This window comes from Hyposmocoma kahamanoa, unplaced genomic scaffold (assembly GCF_003589595.1).
Source record: "Hyposmocoma kahamanoa isolate Upper Pololo Valley unplaced genomic scaffold, ASM358959v1 224, whole genome shotgun sequence".
Classification (NCBI taxonomy): domain Eukaryota; kingdom Metazoa; phylum Arthropoda; class Insecta; order Lepidoptera; family Cosmopterigidae; genus Hyposmocoma; species Hyposmocoma kahamanoa.
In genome coordinates this window covers 5403030-5425997 of record NW_020653743.1, presented here as the reverse complement: position 1 = coordinate 5425997, position 22968 = coordinate 5403030, and the positions used below count along the sequence as shown (strand labels likewise).

Below are 22968 nucleotides of genomic sequence, written 5' to 3'. Positions count from 1 at the left end.
GATATATTTTTTGTCAAAAAATAAATGTCGCGGGCGGCGTTTTGTTGTTTTTCTGTTTGAGATGTTTACACAGGTGGGAATAGAGGGCTATTTCAAAAGCATATGATTCATCAGGAAGATGGCTTAAAAAATTGAGACCCTTCTGCCGCACAAATTTGACGAATCGTAAACCATCCCAATGTTGTCACGTGATTATTCTGACCAATGAAAAGCTACGAAATCCAATCACAATAAAATTTAGAATTTCCTGAATACATTTCAGTAAAATTTTAATAAAGGATCAATTTAGGATTGAGCAACTATTGTTGTTTCATGTAAATATTTACAAATTTTGTTGTTTTTCCTTAATAATAAATTTGTGATTAATCCCTAGTTAAAACCTTTAATGTTACGTTGGACAAAATGTAGCTGAGGGGAACATGATAATTTTACATCTGACGGAGGACCTGCTGTCCTGAAATATACTGGATTATTCTACATACCGTTCAGCTGAAGTATAGGCATGCATTTTGATTTCTTTATTTTGTTCCAAGTATTCAGAGTACCTCTTTATGTATATTATTATTGGCTTCAAAGGTGAAAAGAAATATAAAGAAACGAGTTTTTCCAGAAAAATGTCAGTAATTAAAAAAGCCGCATTAGACCAGTTTGTTAATTAATGGATGACCTGAAATACAAGAAACATGTCGCAACACAGGCTACTCGTGCTCAGTCATGGCACAACTTAATAAAACAGTGAAACTTCTCTAAATTCCCGTATGACATTTAGATCTGAAACCATAAAATGCGATGCAAATGTCAAAGGGCATTGCCTCAGACAATAAAATCTAGAGTAGAAAATAAATGTATGCATTTTACGAGTTAGATCTGCGGTAAAGGAACAGTCACAGATAGAGCTAAATTTGAAATCAAACTGCTGCGCGAAAATAGTGCCTGGCTTTCTCAGTAAACTGTTTAGCATAGGTTTACTCTAAAGATACGATTTCGTTGACAAAGTGCGCGGCGCTAGTCTAATGCGAAGTGCGCATTTCACATTGATTGACGTGGTGATTTTATAGATCTTTAAATAAAAACTTCAAATTTTATTATCAGCCATCATATTATTAAAAAAATAAAAACTTCAAATTTTATCATTACTCAGGTGAACAGAAGATTTCTCTGTAAAGTGTTAAAATCAGGTTTACAATGTTAATTTTGGAAGCAAACGTTGTCTTCCAGTCTCAGATTTCAACTGTTTACTTTTGAAACTTGCAACATTCTCAAATCAGCAGTGTTGTTTAGTAAGTACATCTCAATTAGGATTGTTTGTATTGAGTGCTTTAATGCTTTAGCTACTTTAGGATTAAATTGCTTCGATAGCATTAATGCTCTGGCCACACAGAGGCGGCCGCGGAAGCGTTCCGGGCGCGGGATTTTTTGTAATGTACCAGTTCTTATGAACCCTGCCACACTGAAAGGCGCGGCGGCCGCGGGGCGAGTCGGCGCGGTGCGGGGCCGCACGCCATGACAAACAGGCAGAGCGGGCGCGGGCCGCGGCCGCGGCGTCCGCGGGGCGGGTGCGGTCGCGGGTATTGTAATACATTGAGTTCTATGCAACCGTTCACACAGCGCGTCAGTGGCGGGGCGCGATCCGGGAGCGGGGCTTCAGCGGGCTTGGACGTTGTATTTTTTTACAACTAGGGAATGTGTTTTAATTGATTTTAATCAAGTTTCAAGATGAATTCGACGGAAAAACTTATATCATTGGTGCAATCATACCCCAGTTTATTTAATACAAGTGATAGAAATTATAAAAACATAGAAATTATTTGGGAAACAATTCCAAGGAGCTAAATCAAGATCGTGAGTATATTTTTTATGTTTTTAATAATTATTAAAATAATTGCCAAATTTTTCTCTGATTTCAATTGCATAATCAGACGATCTTTGATTTGTACGAATTGGAAGTAGTTCATTGGCCTCAACTGGTTGAGAATCGCTCTGTTGAACCGCATTGTTACCGTTCTTACTTTAATGAAATTGTGTAAACAACACGTGCCTTTGACAACTTCTATTGTCGCTTCAATATCATATTGCATGAGACGTCTATAGACTTGCCATTTCTGTGTTAGCTGGCCGAATACGTTGTGGAAAACGTCTCCCTCCATCAATAACAATCAACTGTGAGATACCTCTTCTCTTCTCTAAGAAAAAAATATGACGCCGTAGATTATCTGTTCATTAGTTATGCAGAAACATTTAAAAAACTGAAACCCACAATTCAAGTAGAAATCAAATTGAAACTTGCACACATTTTTACAGAAGCTGAACTGAACGACCTAGAAGAAAATCAAATTTCAGTAGCACCGGTACAATCTCCTTAATTTACCGTAATTAGCACAACAAGTAATAACGATCAAGAAAGTATCCCAGTTTCATTGCAACTAATTCCTGAAGACTTGTGTTTCCCATTATGGTACCTATAATATAGTTGATGACTAAACTACACAGGGTAATTCCAAAAGGTATGGTACTGAATTAATGCTGTGATAACATAAAAAATGTAACTAGAAATGATGAATGCTAATTTAATAAACAAAAAGTTAAATAAATAAACAGTTAAGTTTAATAAATAGCAACCAAGGAGTTTTATAATTTTTATTAGAGTATTGAATGGTCTACAAAACACTTCTTGTTTGAATAAGTTTGCATTTTTAGTTCTGAGATGTTGATTTTTATGTTAGTGACTCGGATTCATTGCTCCCGAGTGTATAAGTAGGTATATAAGTTAAGTATAATTGCAATTATGCATTGTTCATAATAATTTAAGTAGGTACATAAAATTAAATAGAATTGTTGTTGATTCTACAAATCTTAGATGCCTGTTATTTGTTAAAATAAAAAATCATGGGCCGTAGGAAGCCAGCATTAGACTGATAGTAAAAGAAGTTTGAATTAATTGTGTTAAGATTGTTGATTGTTCATAATAATGTAACTTTCGATAGGGACCTATTAATTATTTGTTAAAATAAAAATGCCCAGCGAGTTTGTTAGAAATAGAAGTTTTAAGTTAACTATGTTAAAATTGCTCAAAATAATATAAGTAGGTGCATAAGTTAAATACAATTGTTGTTACATAAATCTTAGATAGATACATATTATTAGTTAAGTTTCAAGTTAATTTCAATTGCAATTCAAAATAATCAGATGACAAATAATTTGTCAAAATAAAAATGCCCAGTGAGACAGATAGAAAAAGAAGTTTCAAGTTAACTATGTTAAGATTGTTCAAAATAATGCACTTATGTAGATACATAACTTAAACAAAATAGTTGGTGTTATACAAATCTTAGATAGGTACTTATTATTTATTAAAATAAAAATGCCCATTTGGACTGATAGAAAAAGAAGTTTCAAGTTAATTACGTATATAGATTGTTAATAATAAAGTAAGTAGTTAAATAGGTAGATGAATGCAATTATTATTGTTGATTCTACAAATCTTATATACCTATTATTTGTTATAATGAAAATGCCCAGTGAGTCTCACTGAAAAAATAGTTTCAAGTTAATTGTGTTAAGATTATAGAATTTTTTAAATGTTTTTAAATAAACAATTTCTGTTCATATGAATAGTTTGATTCAAAACCTTCAAAGTAAGTATACAGAGTGTCCCAAAACTCAACGATAACCTGGGAACAGAATGTTGCCTTTGTAACTACCCAGAAAAAAATATTTAAAAAATCGGAGTCATTTTCTTTTTGTAATATAAGCATTTTAATGAAAAATGTTGAAAATGTACGCCCTGTACCCCATTTTTAAGTACTACAATTACAAATTTGCTAATTTTGCTGTTCTAGTTTTTGTAACGGTAACCGGAAACAGCCCAGCTAATGAGCACAATGCCAAAGAAAGCCCGAATTACTCTAGTACACTCTAGTTTCAGCACTAAAAAAATACGTATTTAATTTTTTCTTGAAATTTTTAGCAGATTTTTTTTCAAGGTAACTTTAACACCCCATACAAAAGTTTAAAGATGTTCTTCTACATCACTATCCGATAGTGACATGGACCTTTCTTTATTTGTGTTGAAAATGAAATGTGGCGTGACGCTTTTGGTGTCACACCGGCCGCCTTCGTGCCGCTGTCCCGTCACGAACTACACTCGGGATTGCTGTGTGGCATGCCCCGGCACGCATTCGCTTCCCGCAGGTCCGCCCCCGAAACGCTTTTCCCGCTATACCGCGTCTGTGTGGCCTGACCTTAACAGATGTTTTCATATTTGATGTTTTAAGGTCTAATTCAAGGTTATGTGATACTTAAGACTAATAAGATTAAATGGGGTTTAGAAAGAGAACCATATGATTATATCGCACACCTCATGGAAGAATGGCATAAGTAGAGTTACGACAAACATGTTTATTGCTCTGTTAGATACCGAAAAATATAACCTACATCCTACATTCTCAATTCTTGTAACTCTATGTACAATGTTAGTCGATCGAATTACAAGAATTGGAGAGGATGTGGGTTATATTTTTCCGTGGGTTATACTTATGCCACTTTTCCATGAGGGGTGCGATATGTTGTTTCGTCTTAAGTCTCTATTTTTAAAAGAGGGGAGTTATAAGTTTGTAGCCTTTGTCTGCGTATCTGTCTGTGACATCATGGTTGCCAAACCTATTTTTTTTTAAATAGATTAGATTTATAATTTTTAAAATAAACAATAATTATTAAAAAATATCATATACATTCCTTGGTCTAATCCCAATGTATGTAAAGAAAGCAATTGTGTTATGGAAATCGGAAATTACGACGGTACCACAAATACAATAGAGCTCGTCTCTTTCACACTTCCCTGGGGAAGTACCTCCTTACCTATTTCTACAGCCAAGTAGTAATGTGAGCATTACTGCGTTCTAGTTTTGCAGGGCAAGGGTGCTGGTGAAATTACAGGCACATGGGACTCATCAACTTATATCTCAGGGTGACTGGCAATGCCAATAAGATCTTTATGATTTAAAGCTTGTTCGTCCTGTCACTGGGTAATATTAAAAATATATAAAAAAACACAGTTTTGCATATGGGGATTTTTTACTCTAATTTATGTGTAACAACGCTGAAATTGACTAACTCAGTACTTATGATAAGCGTGTATTAAATTGCCTATGTTGTCACGAACAATCCTTTACAAGCACTAATGGACATAATTATTTATATCGCAACATAAGCAAATTCTAAATTGTACTATATATAATATATAAATAATAGCTTTTTCATCACACTTGCTCGTAAACATTGTCATGACATGCAGGCAAAGTCGACCATAAATTATGCCCACTGGTTTTTTCATTACATTATCGCCTTATGAATATTTTATGTCAAAATTAAGCAAAAGTTTTTATGCTCGAAAAATCTGAACGCATATTTCGCATAAACTTGCAAGTATAAAAATAACTAACCATTTACAATGTAACTAAATTTTACTCAATTTATTTTGCGAATTCAAATTCTGCAGTATTTTCAGAATTTGGAAATTATTTATTTTATATCTAATACATTGTGGCTGCATGTGACTGTGTGTTTTATAACATTTTAGATCGAGTTGTATTTATCTATAAAGAATATTTGGCAATCTGTTTAAAAAAAATACAAAAATCCCGCCGCTTGCAAAATCCAAATGTTGCTTTGTGAAGCGATATTTATTCATACAAAAAATAAATATCGTTGTATTGTATGTATGTCCTCGCAAATGCGATGAAAAATATTATATGTAGCACGGACGGTAAAAATTACAACCTCGAGTTATTAAAGCCATCAGCCTTTGGCTTCGGGTTTATAACAAACTACCGTTAGTAATTTCTTGTTTACCGCTTTTAATATACCTTGTATACTATTTTCCGTGAAAATTGTTACGTCCATTTACGCTAGAGGCTACGAAATACAAAATCCAATAACATAACTGTCTATAACGTAGTATAAATAAAACCAATAGTAAATGTAGGCATAGTAAACCAAAGGGTAAATAAGCTGCCCATCCGAGATACCCATCGTGATATTTCCGCGGTCGACCACCGCGATTGCGTCAGTTACGTATCCAGACTGACGTACTTTGTACGGCTGTTGTTATAACGTAGACGCCTTTCTAGTCTTGTAAGCGGGTAAAGCTTTTATTGGAGGTTAAGCTACAGAAACCAGATCAAAGACAAATTAAAATTCTTTTTTTTTTTTACTTCTCTGTTTATACATCAACTATAATCACTTAATTGCTGTTATAACCTTTTTTACTTTTTTCTATTATTATACAAATCAAAATTTAACATAATTAAAAGTGTTAACGTAAAATTGTGTATGTAGTGGCACACAAAAATGTCACTGCTTTTTTTGCCCTAGTGCTTATATGGATTATTTTTTTGTTTTCAACTGCCTCCGTGACCGAACGGTTACCAATGCTGGACCACCACACATAGGTCTCTGGTTCGATTCCCGGACCTGCAGAAATATTAGTATGGCCTACATTTATTTTTCTCATGAGTCTGGGTGTAATTTGTGGTTGTGTATGTGTGTGTCTATGACGCCCGCGATACAGGGTTTTCATACTGCAGGGATATAAGTGCGTTAAAAAAAATGCGCAATGCTCAATTGAATTTTGTCAGTGCGTTGTTGATACTTTTCCGTGGAGAAAACTGTAAAGACAGTAGTTAATTTTTTAAGATCCATACAGCGAAACAGGGTACTCCGTACAATCATACTCTGATATTTAATTTTACGGTGAATGCAGTTACTGTCCATGAGCCCTACTCCCGAAGCACGAAATTTTTCCCTCTATGGATGACCAACAGACTTGAGTTTCGATCGGGGCTAGAATTAAGAATATATGACAACGCGATTCGATAGTTTCGGGTCCGTCTTTTCGTTGACGAACTTCCGAGAGTAGTTTCGTAGGTCATCCATAGTGGGAAAACGGTCGTAATTACGGATTTCGTGCATTGAGAGTAGGGACCCATGAACGGGTTAAGAGTAATTTTTGAAGAATATTTTAGAAGTTATTTTAGACATTTAAATTACTTAAAATGCAATAATAAAACATTTTATTTTAATAAACATCATAATGGTAACTACTTAAGAATAATAGTCAAATGTTGAAGTCAAATAGAATTCTTTTTATGGATGAGGTATGTACGTGTGTACTTTAAGTTCGTACTAAAAGCAATAAATACCAATTGACAACCATTTGCTTTCACATTAGAACTAAATATGACTTAATTATATAATGAATAAATTTAGGTAAAATTAAGGTACAATAGTTCAATAAAAAACACATTTCAGGGTTATACATATAGACAATGTAGTTTCTTTCGAAAGAAAGACGAAAAAGGGAAATTATTTCCGCCTTTAGTGAAGTTGTTACAAAGCCAACTAAATCCACGTTTAAATATTTGGGTTACCCGTATTCATGACGAATGACGCATAGCGTGAAACGTATAAAGTGATATAGCGTTCCTATCTGCAATTTGTCTTCTACAATTCCGGTGTCAAAAAACATACGCGAGTATTTTTCACCGATAAACGCACGATATCCATCAACCAGGGCCGGACGAAGATAAAGCTGAGCAATGTATCCCGGGAGCCGACTACGTGCCGGGATCCCGGGACATCCCGCGGGATTTACCCACGTCAGTTCCCGTTCGCGATTGCGGCCCCTTTATCCGATGAGATTGTCGGGAAAAGAAAATTTTCTCGCTGACTTGTATTGAGGCAATAAATGCATAAAGTACATAGTTACATTTTTATACAGGCTGTATTTATCAGCATAATGCCGTTACATCCGAAAAGGCTGATTCTTCATATTTTACTATGGCGACCCTTCTGAATTCGCGAAAAATAAACAGCTGTTGTATGCTAAATGTTCATATTCACTCACAACACAGTGTTATTTTTATAAAACAGGCGACTTGCTTTCGCTATTTCGCAGGAGTCCCCTTGGTAAAAGTTGTTTGTATTAATGGGTGGCATCACTCCCTTTCGGCTCTAACGCAATTATGTAAACACCCTGTACAGTTGGCATAACAAACTCTATTTCCTAGAATGAATTTCGATTTTCGCAGAAATTTTTCGCTTGACATAACGCGTATTCTACTCGTGCCGACTTGTTTTCAAATATTCATGCCTTATTTACTTCCCCTAAGTTCTATATTGGTATGAAAATGTTACGGTATATTTTCTTTCAGCATAGGTGCCCAGTGAGTTGGGTAAGTTAACGAGTTAGAACAGAAGGTAGACAGTTTGAAATAAAGTATAACGTTTATTATTAAGTTCTCGGATTTTCACATCGATTCTGCCGCAAAGGGTATATTAAAAGCATTAAAACGAGGGACAAGAGAGCAAGCAATGAATTTTGACTTTTTGCTCGTATCATTATTATCAACTCATTTTATACGTCCTGCTGCTGGGCACGACTCTTTTCCTAGGCAAGGGTTTAGGCCATTGGACTTCACATGTTTTCCGAGTGTTGTGAACCTTCAGGTTTCCCCACGATGTTTTCTAAAGATCATGGTAAATTTCAAATTAAACTTCGCACACAAATTCTGAAAAGAGGTGCGAGTCCGGATTTGAACCCACGGTCTCTGCTTGAGAGGCGGTACGTCAAACCATTAAGCTGCTATGGCTCGTGTATTATAGACCATATAAAATGTACTAGAGAAACTGAATGCAAACAAGATAATACGAGCTAAGATTGAATCAAGCATCACATACATTGGTGACTGCGCAATAGAAAACTGTTTCTAGTGCCCGACCCACTCAATTTCGAGTACCAGCAGGCAGATAAAATACAGGTAAATTATTAATACCGTCAAACTCAAAATAGGTTAGCGTAGGAGTCAGCATTATCGCTATAAATATTGAGTGCTCAGGTATTTTATGATTATTTTAGAAATAATTTCATATTATTCTAGATTCCGACAGTGAATTTCACTCTTTTGCTGTACGGGTCAGAAAAGATAGGTAGGTTTGTAACATCTGAACTCGGGGTTGATTTAAAGTTGGAACAGGGGGTTTACTCCTGTTTTTCGTCCGATATCCGTCCGAAACAATTACTGTCAAATAAGTAATACTAGACCAAGTCATGCGTCTTTTATGATGCGAATGAAGCTTCATATTTCACATCGTCTTTTGATTTGGTCGGGTATTACTTATATGTCAGTCACTATTTCCCCAGAATCCTAATGAGCCTAAATGAAACGCGTATCGTGTGATCCCGGGACTGGTTGCTTGACAAAAATAATTAAATTTGAGTCGCATCCAGTCCCGGGAGCTCAGCTGCACCTCGAGAGACGATATTAAATTTGTGGGTCTCAAAGCACTTTGTGTGAATGTGTGGTGAAGTTAATTAGAAATATTGGAACAATCCATCCTTATGTCATTATATGGATGGATTGTTCCAGTCTTTCTAATCCAAAGGTTGTAAAGTTCCTACGTACAACTTTTACTTGCGTTGGTCTTGCAGGTGTACTATTAGCTCCTTATAATGTCCGACTTCTTGACCTTTATTTCTATATTTCTGCCTACTTTATAATAATTAACGACACTAACGTAATCGAGATGTATAACGAGATTTTTTTTATATTGAAAGAATTACATAATAAATAACGCGCACACTCAAAGCCCCGCACTAATGCTCTGGCCACATAGACGGGTACATTCCGGGCGCGGCGCGGGTCGAGGCCGAACGCTATGACAAACAGGCGGACCGGGTGCGGGGCGGACCTGGGGCGAACTCAGGGCGGTTACGGGCGTACGAGTTGTATTCTATTGAGTTCTATGCAACAGTCCACTTATCCCAAAATTTGAAAATTACCCAACGACACGCCGCGCCACCCCCTGCCTTACAGTCGACATCGGGCGCTTGTCAACGTCAGATCTGTGTCACGTTTTTTCTGCCTGTTCTTATTTCATTCATATTACTTTTAAGCGCACGGATTGTGGAACGCAAGGGGCGGCCCTCCATACCTCATTTCCTAAAATCCAGGCTCGCGTCGCCAACTGCCTCGCCTTAAAAGCTCATTTAATAAATTAACTGAATGTATTGGCAGGTGTCGAAAAGACTATCCAACGCCAATGAATTTCTATCAAATAACGGACGGTCGATGGCACTGTGAGTCAATGACTTCATATTAACCTTTATTGTAGTACAATTAGTTGACACGCCGCCGTGATTTTGTCATTTTGGTCCTAGTAAGGAATATGACGACTTGATATTAAGGGACATGATCAGGGATCGGAATAGGTGGGAGTTATTTTACCTAAACTTCGAGGAACATAGACAGAAAATGGATAGAACAATATTTTTCAGGTCCTGGACCTGTTCGGGATTAACAATTGGGGAAAGGCAGGTACACTAAATTTATCTTAATTTTGCGACGCACAGTGGGTCGGATTGCGATATTGAGGACATTGGATTTTTTTTCACGATACCTCTCTAAAAAATGCCAATCGAGAGGTCCTATTTATTGTCCTAATTAAATACTGTCACATCACATTTTGCCATAAATGTAATAGTTTAGTAGGAAAAAATAAAATGTGTATTTTTTGTATGGGACCATACCTTTAGTGCCCCATCGTTACAAAGTCTTAGTCGATACAGTGTTGGAATCACTACAGACGTATTATTGGACCTATTTTCTATAGATTTGCATACTAACCGCGCGCGCATCCACTACTTATACGCGTTAGAAAATATCCTGGGACCTAAAGAATATTGTCATAAGGCAGTCTCCATTTTCTGTCACTCTTACCCTTCAAAACCGAAACGCAGTAACGCTCATATTGATTGCTCATATTGAAATCGTCATATTGATTAAACTGTACTACTTATTCGTAAGGCAGATTCCCCTGAGTGGAATGAGTATGAAACACTATGTGTTGCTCTTTGTAAATAAAAAGTTGTATACATTTATTATCTATTATTTATTTCAAATATCACAGATTAAATTCAAGAGATGGACATTAGCATCTCCGTGCGCAACAGACCGCTGCGCTTACTTCGGCAAATTCTTATCAAAGACTGTAAAGCAGCCTGTACTGATAAATTCAATCCTGCCTAAAATGAATATTGGTGTAAGAAAATATGTCCAAGAAATTTGCATGTCAGAGGTTCTCAGCTGTTAAGCAACTTTAGGCCTTCGGAACCTAACTTAAATCCATTAGTGGAATATACTTTCCAACTTCATGTCAATGCACCATAAGTCGTTGACTTCCTTAAGTCCTTAAATGTATTGCCAACGAATAAACAATAACGTAACTGTCGTTGGTTACACGGGGCCCATATGATGAGGCTATTAAGGTACAATTACACGTCCGTGCTTTGGTACTAACTCGCTATCGACGAAGGAAAACGAACATAATGAAACCTGCAAGTCGAACAAGGTTCACAACCTTTGGAGCACGTTTGAAGTGCCCAACCCGTATTGAGTCAGCGTGGCAGACTACGGCTTATTGAACCTTCTCTTTAAAGAAAACAATGATCGTGAAACGTAGAAGATAGAATTTATTATATTATATAAAACTTTTAATGTCAGGGAAGTTCATAAGTAATATACACGCATACACCCCTACAAACGCAAATTATTTTACATAGTCTGAACATAAATACATACATTTTGAAATGTGGTTATAACTATCTTGCAACATAAAATATTGATATAAACGCACGTATGCACATACCCAAGCACTCACACACACACATTTTATCATATTGTTTTACTCATAAAAAAAAATATATATATAATCTTTATTTAATTAAATGATAAAGCCAGAGGACTATCTGGGATGATGAGACGTTTCTTTAAAAACGGTTCTGGCAGAATACCAGGGTCGTAGGAAACCGCGTCATTTATGTTGAGCCAGCGCCCTTTCACTGCTATAACTTCCAAATTATTTACTTTAATTAGTTATACGTTTCTTTTGTTATAACAAGGTGTTATTTTAAGTGGTTCTATATAAAAATAATTTTATGGGGTTCGTTTTAGTGGATCTTATGTAAATAAGTTGTCATGGAAGTGAATAATGTTTTTATCTATCTAATTCGTTTGTATGGAATTATATGAATGAGTTGTCTTAACATTAATGTAAGGAAAATATTAATTCCTTACGTCAGTAAATCGAGGAATTTAAAAGTAATGTAAACATTACCGCGTTTCGGTTTTGAAGTGTAAGGTGCTAATGAAATTACAGGCTCCTGGGTCTTGTTAACTAATGTCTCGGAGTGCCAGGCGCAGTAGATCTTCGCAATTTAAAGCTCTAAGTGGCACAGCAAGTGGCATGACTTGCATGTCGCTTAACACCAGGCGCTAGGTTTTTTTTCGCCCCGTTACTAGGATCATAAAAAAGTAATTCTGAGGTCCATTTTGGAGTGTGCACATCTAAATAATGCTTATTAACTCTCGCTTTGAAAAGGCCCAAGTTATAGCGTTCAGGGATTAAGTACGTAAAAATAAATAGCCGAACGCCATATTAATGTGCAAGCGGAACGCTTCATGCGAATCCTTAATATATCCACAACATAGGGGTAGACACCCCAGCCTACGGCTAATCCCCCGATGATGGAAAGGTGAATCGCACACTCTGCGTGATATATCCTGTAGAATAAGTAGACGATTTTACGGCGGTGTTCAAGCCTCTGCAGCTTCACGACTTATCAGATTCCAAGATGGCCAGTCCAATATCTTTCTACTAAGTTTTGATTACAGTGACCCTATCAATTTCTTGGTTATACGGGAAGGGCACTATAACCTGTGTAAGCACGGGGACCTTATAAGTTCAGGTCTTGACCCCGGTCAGGCCGTGGACAGGGTTGTCACAGACCGTTGCCGTTGATTTAGGGACTTCATTCGGTTCTTAAAATGCTAGGACTTTTGAGATCTGTTCCTTTCCAAGATGGTCAGTTGATATTTAGCAGATTCATGACCATGATCTCGTAGATGGCAGTACACAACCGGTCTTGGACTTTATAAAACAGAAACACTGTCTCGATGTGAAGTAACGTTGTGATTGTAAATAAAATATAACTATTTTGTTCCGATTATTTGCCGTTTATTTTTAATCAGAATTCAGTGAGAGGTTTTATCTACTCTGAATGTATTTCATGAAACTTACGTAAATAAACTTCATTATACCGCTGTGAAGTTACAAGTTACACTTATAGTATAATTATAAACATACTTTTTAGCTCGCGGTATCGGTACTAACGTGTTTAATTTTAATTACGAAATTAACTAACATAATATCAGAAAAATTCTTTTTTGTTATATTGTATTAAGTATTTTCAACTTATAAGCGACAGGTACTTAAGTTCTTGACAAGGAAACGTGTTCAAGTCACGCACAGGCCGTGAAGGTTTAAAAAATACACTCTAATTTCCTTCGTTTATTAACATTATGTCTAGGACATTACGACATGACAGAAGAATCGTTCGTAAATATTTATTGCTTCGTATTAGGTTGCAAATACAATTGAAGACATCTGTTATTACAACTGTCTATCAAAGAGATTATTAGTTTATTTACATTTTGTATGTGTCTATGGTTTATTTAAACGTTTTTGTTAGCTGTTTTAATAACAATAATGTGCCACATAACCATACAAATCACCTAGTCGTGTCGTGCTACGACGCGGCATCGCTTCACAATGCGACGTCGTATCGTGGAAATCGACGACGAGCAACATAAAAATTCACGACACGACATTGCAACGTGGGTGACAGATGAGGTTGATTATTTAATAACCCTAGTCGAGGAGCATCCTGTACTATGGGACAAAACATCAGAAGAAACAAAGTCATCTTTGAATATTGAATAACAAATGAATGCGGGAGTGAACCGTGAGTTTCTACGATACGACGTTGTGCCGAGCGTCGTGACACGTTGCGATGTCGTGTCGTGAATTTTTACGTTGCTCGTCGTACATTTCCACGATATGACGTCGCATCGTGAAACGATGCCGCGTCGTAGCACGATGCGACGTCGTATTGTGTTTATGTGTAAGAGCCCGAATAAGTAATACTCGACCAAATTAAAAGACGCACGATGCGAATGAAGCTTCATACTTGACATTGTGTTTTAACAAGATCAAATATTACTTATTTCACAATAATTGTTTCGGACGGATGTCGGACGGAGAACGGGACAAAAGTCTTAGAACAGCCAGACAAGAATCATAGAATAGTTCGATTCCAAATTGGTCCTATCGGGAATCGAACTTGAGACCTCAACATTCAGCGCTCCTAAATTTACATTTGTTGTTTAAATAGTTACGGAAAGTTTTTTTTAAATTAATGATATAATAAATTATTGATATAACTGCCCATATAACTGCCTCTTTGGCTGAACGGTTATCAAGCTGGACTACCATGCAGAGGTCCCGGCCTACAATTATTTCTCTCGTGAGTTTGGGTGTAATTTGTGATTGTCTATGTGTGTGTCCACGGCACCCGCGATACAGGGTTTCCTTAGTGCGGGGCGATGAGTGTGTACGTTATTATTGTAATTATTATTATATTAAATGTAAGAGTTTGAATTCCATTAAATATTTCATAAAAGTATGTGCCAACAAGATGCGGCGTAAATTTTTTTTTTCTTCTCTGTCCAGTTTTACTTCATGGTAGTATTACTAATTACGCATATCTCGCCGCAGTTGGAGGACATCATATCATGCTCATCGAATGTGTTAAGGAGTCTCCAACTCTGTACAACTTCGTAAGAAGAATTTTAACTGGTTCTTGTCTCGACAAACTTTGGATATAGGCATTGTAATGTAGTTTGTATGTGGTGCTCTGGGTATAATTCTATAATCTATATAGCAATTCATTACTTTTTCTTAAGTTTTTGTTTATTAATCTGATGGGAATCTTAAAACTGGGATAATATGTATGTTAGTCCTTTTGTTTTGAACATGGCAGTCTGTAAAAGAATATCAGAGGCGCTGAGAAACAGGCCGGCATCGTGCTGATTGATCTACACACCTCTTTATCTCCCATCACTATCTGTTACTAAACTCATTACATGAAGCAGCTTATATTCACTTATTGATGTGTTGAGATAAAGAAACGATTTTATTATTATTATGAATGGAGAAAAAAATTTTTATAACATCACATACGTTGTTCTGATCCCGAAGTAAGCAGCTAAAGCTAAGACAAATGTGTTATGAAATCGGAGACAACGACCGTAGCACAAACACACAGACCCGAAACAATATAGAAAAGTTAGTGTTCCTACACTGACCAGGCCGGGATAGAAGCCACGGAGGTCATCCATATTAACTTAACACAAAAAATTACAAGGAAAAAAAATGTATAAGTAGTGTAGTTTATATAGATAATTTAGGTTTTTTTTTTTCAAATGCGGTAGAACCCTTTGGACTGCAGCAACGTCCCTCAATTGCTTCCGAGGCTCTTACCGCCCTAGGACTCTTCAGCGCCCACTGGGGGGTGGTAGGAACCACTTTGGAAAACGATGCATAGAATAATAAACATTTGGTAAACATTACACAGAACTACTTCTGAAACACTAGAATTTACTCAAGTCATAATGAAAGTTTGAGGTTTCTGTTTTGTTTTGATTCTTTTGTAAGAAAAGTTGTCGTAAAAAGTAACTTTTGCAAAATGATTAAGCATTACATCTTTTGATGTGACCGATACCTACGTCTGATACACGTAAAAGGCCTGTTAAAAACGCCCGTGTCGTTAGGTGTCATAATGAAAGTATGAGGAAATACATCTAGTACTGACCATCTGTGGGCGATGTGTAGAGTTTTTTGCATATGTCCTGCGACCCGCCGAGCGCGTTGATCTTGGCCAGCCCCTCGGCGCCGCGCGTCTCCATGAGCTCGCGCAGCTGCCGCAGCGTGACGCCATACTGCGCCGGCCGCCCCTCCACAGTCGCCATGGTGCCGGGCCCGCGGCCGCCGCCCGCACCACGCCCGACAACCCTCTAGCTCTGAAACAATATCATACACGAAGGTTAGATTTGCCGATGGTCAAGGTTGACGAAAGATTCCTTTTCGAAAGCAAAGAATTTCGTTTCGGGTAAAATTTCTGAGTAGTTAGAGTACCTAATTTAAGATCAAGCAATGTGGGTAGATGACTAATGTCCCTCTGAGTGTGCTCTCGCACATTGTAAGCTGCTGTCTTAAAATCCGAAATTTACGTTCAAAACTTACTTAATTTTCAGGTTAATTTCTGTACCTAATACCGGTGGCAATATTTATTAAATATTCAAGAGTATTATCATGAAGTATTACTTAATATTCGAGAGTAGTATCTTGAAATATTATTTAATATTTCACAATAATATACTCAAATAGTTAAATAGTAAAAATTGCCAACGAAATTAGGTAGAGATAACTGTACGCATAGTTGGTATACTTTTAAATCAACTGTTCCATTATCTTGTATCGGAATATGAACTACTGTTGAAAAAATTCCAATAAAAAAAGCATACGTCAGTCATTTCCAGTTTTACTTCCCCTTTTGGAGTAAACGAAGTGCTATTCGTATTGGCTTAGGACACAAAACCACCTAAAACATCTATGAAACTATTCATATAATATGTACATAATATATACACAATAAGTCACCAGCAGACAAACATCATCGTGTTAAATATTTAAAGCATTTTCGGAAAATGTCACAGGTAGCGGTGGTGGGTTATTTACCGGCCCATAAACTTCCCGTCCGCTGCACTTCATGTCCACGGTGCATAATTAAACAAGGTTGTTTCGCACCCCACCGGCACTTTGTCAAGTTCCTTGTGTTTCTATTATTTGTGTAGATTCTTTACTAAATCAGACCGTAAATGCTTGGCGGGCTTTTATTAGTGATGCAACAGAAGTGTCATAACGGCAACAGATGTCAAAAGTAAATCTTACCGGAAACGGATGCGGAAGTGGAAATGTAAATACTATAGAGAACTCAACAAAACAGTTTCATAATTTCAGTGCAACTATTACTAAAAAACGCGCGCTTCACCGTCAAGTGATCCGCACCAGCAGCGCCTGATCCGTCGCAAACGTTGTAAACTTCTAATTAAAGTTCCGTCATAAATGTTGCGGAAGCAGAAACAGAAGTGAAAAAGCGTGCGGAACTACCGCAGTTGTGGAAGCAGAAGCACAGGTCTGTTGCATCACTAGCTTTTATCAAGGGAGGTTTTCGAACAGAATTAATGGTTATTACACTAACTTCAGAACGCTGCGTAAAAGGTGTCGGTAGACAAAAGTCGCAAACATATTTACGAGTGAAATGCCTTCGTCTTTGAATCTACGTTAATTTAATAAATAATGAGTAATGATATTGCGAAGAAACTTAAGTTAAAAGGTCAATGAAGTAAATGCGCTACGTTACCGAAGTTTGCTAATTTCAAAGAAGTTAACTATGGTAATTATGACACAAAACTTAATTTTAATTCTACATGCCACAAGTTCCACGAAGAACAAAAATTATAAATCAAAAACCGATACATTATAAATATTTAGTATCAGTAGAGCTCCTTGTGAAGGATGTCGTCCAGAATAGTACTGCCACCTTACCTATTTCTGTCGGAATTACATGGGACTTGTCAAGTTATGTCTCATGGTGACGGGCGCTGTGGCAGTGCCTCTCAGATCTTTTTGATTTAAATTTCGCTTAACACCAGACGCACTTAGTATCATAAAAAAACATTCTAGTAAACCTTCCTATAACTTAAAGCTTATAAATATTACTTGATCTGTTATCTGTTATCTTGTTGATTAATATTACAAAGACTACTGCATTTGTATATTAACTATGCATACGAGGTGCAACACGTTTTACTGTTTTTCCAAAGGAAATGTGCTGTAAAACTGTAGAATGAATTTCCCTTCACGTTGAATTAATATGCAAATTGAAATTTCCACAGGGAATTGTGGCGTAAAATACGTAGTTCATTTCTAAAGATTTTTATGTGGCTTAACATTTCAATATTGTTTTACATTGCACAGATTTAGTGTAAAATGATGTCTAGCCCATGGCAAAAATAGTCTGTGTTTCCGACGCAGAGATGCCGTTAAAAATGAACACTCTTGCGACATAAGAAGACATCACATAGATGTTAATAGTAAATACTTTATTTTGCTGTGAAGGTCTCTGAAGGTTTCTTTTTAAATTAAAATTGCGGCTTTTGAACGTTCAGACAAGGTTTAATATACAGTGATCATACCATCACCGCTAACACAGAAATTATGCATATATATGTATTACCACAGGACTAACAAGTCGTGCGCCTTGTGATAAGCGACACGCTTATCCATAACAATTGCAGTGCCAGGGAGAGCGTTTAATCGCAAAGATCTTACGGGCACTGCCACTGTGCCCGTCTGAGACATATGTTGACAAGTCCCACGTGCCTGTAGTTTCACTAGCACTCTTACCCTTCGAAAACGGAACGCAGTAATGTTCACATTACAGCATGGCGGCTGAAATAGGTAAGGTGGCAGCATTTTTCTGGACGAACTCTATCACATATTGTAAAAATGGATAAAATTTTCATGAGTGGGCACGCCCACGCCCGCAAGTCTCTAAAGTAGACGCCACTCTGGGTACGGGTCTCCACTAAGAGTGTTGGAGGATATCTCCATTCGGGTACATTACTTATTCTTATTTTATAAATGTAACGAGGAAGAGAAATACATAGGAAATGAAACTATTTTTCCGGATTTAAATCGCGTATATTTGTTTTTGAGTCAACCGTGACCATGGGACCTGTAAAGGGCCCGAAACGTCGGTTTGTTTGAAAAAACAAATATACGCGATTTAAATCCGGAAAAATAGTTTCATTTCCTATGTGTAACAATCGCGAAAACCTAAGAACTCGATAAGAGAAATACACCTTTTTAGCGGCAAAGACAAAATGACATTTTTATTTCTTTAAATACAGATTAGGTTATATATTTATCATACACTGTAAAAGATGAAGTCATAGTGGAGTGCAAAAAAAACAAATAAAATTAATATTAGGCCATATTTTGCAGAGCTAAACGACAAACAGTACAGCTAGTATTTCATAAAAATAATGCATAGACATAAAAATAGGGGTTCAGTAACTACAGAATGACTGAATTTTATATTTATTATGTTTAATAAATATATATACCGCCTGCAAAGCAATACGCACGTTGACATGCTTATGAATGCTAAGTACCTCTCGTTTCCTACACTCCCATCAGCTATTACACGCTCATTTCTTCTAGGTATTTTTAACTCTATTGCAAAGGACAGAAAGGACAGTTTAGTTTATTTGTTATAATAATAGTTTATTCCTCAATCAACGAGATTGCGGGCATATAGATATAAATAATTAGTAGAATTGAAAAGAACATCCGTTTCGGATGTTATTGCAAACGTTAAATAATCAACAACCGTATCGGAAAAACGTAACAATTTCATATTATGAACTTTTTTTTATTTATCAATACATTTTAAAGGCACTGGACGGCCGGGTCAATGTAGAAAAACTAACTTTTCTATATTGTCTCGGTTCTGGGTGTTTGTGGTACCGTCGTGGTTTCCGAGTTCCATAACACAAGTGTTTTGAAGTTACTTTGGGATCACAGCAACATTTATGATGTTGTATAATGTTTATTTGTTTGTTTCGTATATTAAAAATTTAACATTCTGCGTATCAATTGGGTGTAACCTGTACAGACATGACGTGTTGCATTAAATCGTGTAGGTTATCATCAAACTCATTAACCCGGATTCGTCTTGATGTGATCGTGTTTATCCATACTTGTCGCGTTAAGCCGATTCGCCGTTAACGCGGCCGTACGCGCGCCGTTTCGAAAGTTGTTTCTAAACGAGGATCAAGCGTGAAATACTCAGAGCGCAGGTGCGGATCGGGTGCGTGTCGGGTCGGGTGTGCGGCGACTGTCTCGCACCAGCGCGTGGTGTGTTGTCCATATAAACACACGGAGTTAGACCCGCCGCGTTCCCGACTCGACATACACCCGCCCCGCACCCGCTCTCTGTGTGTTTCACGCTGTGGCGAGCCGCGTTCGTACAAACCGATGCGAAACGCTCGTCCTTTTTCGCTCTTATGTTCATGGACACAAAGCCTTTTCTGCGTTAATAAGTGTGTCGACTCCTAAGTTGTAACTCAGTCAAGTTCTTGATTATGTAAATGACGATGGTTCGCTGCTGTCGCTATGATTTAGTAAACACAATAAGTACTTTTTTTCCAAAAGTACCAGGGAAGAAGAAAACAAAAGAGATGGCCACTCGGCCGACCTAATTGCCGTCCGTTCGACGACACTCAACCCGGATGCTCTGCCAAGCTGAGGGGAGGAAAGGCATCATACCCCTCTTCTGCAAGGGTTAAAAGCTAGCATGTACTTGAGATGTTTAATTGTGTTATTGCTGGGAATCTGAATTTTTAAATCTAATTTAGCAATGTTATGACGAGAGTAAATTAGAATCAGATTTAATGGTTAGGATTTTTACTAGTGATGAATTTTTTATAAAATATTTAAGACTTTCGTGATTATTCACTAACATCGAGTATATAACCAGAAATAGAGACGAAATATGGGCCATACATTGCTGCTAACTCATCAGTTATCACTGATATATCCATCACTTATAAATATCAACTCTCGTTTGCACTGAAATATAGACAGCGCCAACGACTACTACTAAAGGGGGTTCTTCGGTAAATATTATATATAAATCATTGACTTACAAATAAATGGACGACGGGTCTAATACAAAAACCACGAAAAAAATGTCCCAAGTCAACCTATTTAAACGTAATGACATGTAAAGGAACATGAAAAGGCTAAAACGTTGAATTTAAATTGCAATGTCATCGAAGTACTGTCTAATTTTGCTTGCTTCGCTGTCAGTCGAACAAACGAAGACTAAAGCGTGAAGACGCTCTGTATACGATTTTAACGCCCTATAAGTTCGGACACTTTTTAGCGCGGACCCGACGTCCATATAATTGTAAGTCAATGATATAAATAGTAAATATTCGACCTCTAAGGGTAGCAAACTAGGGGATGAATCCGGTATATTATATTTTACCCACTTTCTGTTAGCCGATTTCCATAAAACAGATGTAATTACACAAGCATTTGAGGCTATAAGTTATAATCATTTACATGTTTATTTCCTACACTAATAAATCAAACATTATCACTGTGACGTGTGTCGTCTTCAAAGAAAAAATTACAGTAGTCGACAAATTCAAATCGTTACCTCCCTCCGCATACCATTTATCAACGGCGTAGCAGCTATTATGGAATTTCCAAATTACGCCACGTTCCAATGTCGTTTCAGACAAACACATCGATCGTTGGGGAGCAATTATTTGATAAACAACAGAGTATCATTTGGGAAATCGAGTTTGTAGCATACAAATGGGACTTTGGTAAAAAATTGCCATCGAAATTCATATCTATGCTTCTAACTTTTATTCAAATTTGAATTCAAATTTCGAATTGCAATATGTTTATTTTTATAAACAAATAAAAAACTTCATAATGCATAATACTGGACGTTCATTGGTCCTGTGAGGACCAATTTGAAAAATGAACTTTTCTTAATTGTTTCAGGTCTGGGTGTTTTGGGTAATGTTCCGTTTGTTACTTTGATATCAGGTATTTTCAAAAAATATTATCTCCACCGATGAATAACATCGCTTAGAACGGTTTATTCTTTCTATTGACGATGGGGTAATAAAACCATTAACACTTCTTTCACTTAAAGCTTACAAAGTTTTTTAACCTATTTCAAAAAAAGGAGGAGGTTCACAATTCGACTGTACTTTTTTCGATTTTTGATAATTCTTTTTTGTTGGAAATAGGGTACCTCAGTAGTGTTTCCATTTTAACTTGAAGAATATATTCCACCTCTAAGGGTGGCAAACCAGGGGAAACTTTTGAGGTCGGTTTTGTAGTACGCTTTATTGAGATTATTATAATACCAAGTGACGAGAGGAAGGTCATGTGCCTGGTGTTAAGACACGCCTGACCATAGCAGTTACAGTGCCACTGCACCCGTCACCCTGAGACATAAGTTGACAAGTCCCGTGCAGAGATGAGCCCAGATTTAAAACCCATTAACGCACGAAATTGAAGGCAAACACTATTTACAATTAAATCGACTCATCCGAAGAACAGAGTCCGTTGTGATTATATAGCGAAAAGCGAATAGGTGCATTACGAGAATAATTTCGTTATTCAAGCTAAGGCCCATTTAAAGGTGTTTTGGGAATTTATGTACCTTATTTCTTTTCGGAAATATAAAATCAGACAACAGTCAATCGGATATCCACAGCGAAGAAGAACGAACGAAATGTACTATGTCCTGAGAACAAGTAGTCTTGCACATAGATCTTTATTCTACGGATGAGTAGAAATGTTTGTTGTAAATCGAGTTGACAAGTCTCATTTGCCTGTAATATAACCAGCACCTTGAAAATCAGAACACAGTAATGCTAACATTGTGGCTTGGCGGCAGAACTTCCCTGGACGAACTCTTTCACAAGGAATTTTATTGCTACTGCATCATTTGTAATAGATAGATGTGGTTATCTGGCATGATATTATTATTACTAAGAAATTCGAAATATACAGAGCGTAAATAGAATAATAAAGATCTCCTATAAAACTATTAATTTACTGATGACAAGTCAAGGTTGTTTGAAAAAGGCTTATAATAATCGTATACGTCAGTTATTGCACTTTGAAACTATAAAATATTATCGTCATAATGGAGCTTAACAGAACATAAATAAAGTTTATCAATTAAAGTGAAATGTGAAAGTGAATTCGAAAAAGAAACTGACAAAATAGATTGTATTGAAACAATTTATTCGGATCTAAATCGGGTTTTTTTGGTTTTCAAATACACCAAACGTTTCAGTTTCCTCGCAGGTTCTGTGGTCAAGGCTTATTGACGAAGAAACATACATATTT

At 36.7% G+C, this 22968-nt stretch overlaps 1 protein-coding gene across 11 annotated transcripts in view; it reads right to left on the bottom strand.

The window, feature by feature from the left end:
• Positions 1-22968, bottom strand: part of LOC113228109 (plasma membrane calcium-transporting ATPase 2) — a 322320-nt gene that overhangs the window by 129095 nt on the left and 170257 nt on the right. For 10 of the 11 annotated variants that reach the window (XM_026461259.1, XM_026461263.1, XM_026461262.1 and 7 more), the window contains one exon: positions 15767-15974. In XM_026461259.1, the coding sequence (XP_026317044.1) occupies positions 15767-15923 (157 nt within the window). In that variant the 5' untranslated portion in view covers positions 15924-15974. Of the gene's footprint in view, positions 1-15766; positions 15975-22968 lie in introns of those variants that run through there. The other variant, XM_026461265.1, reaches the window with a different exon arrangement.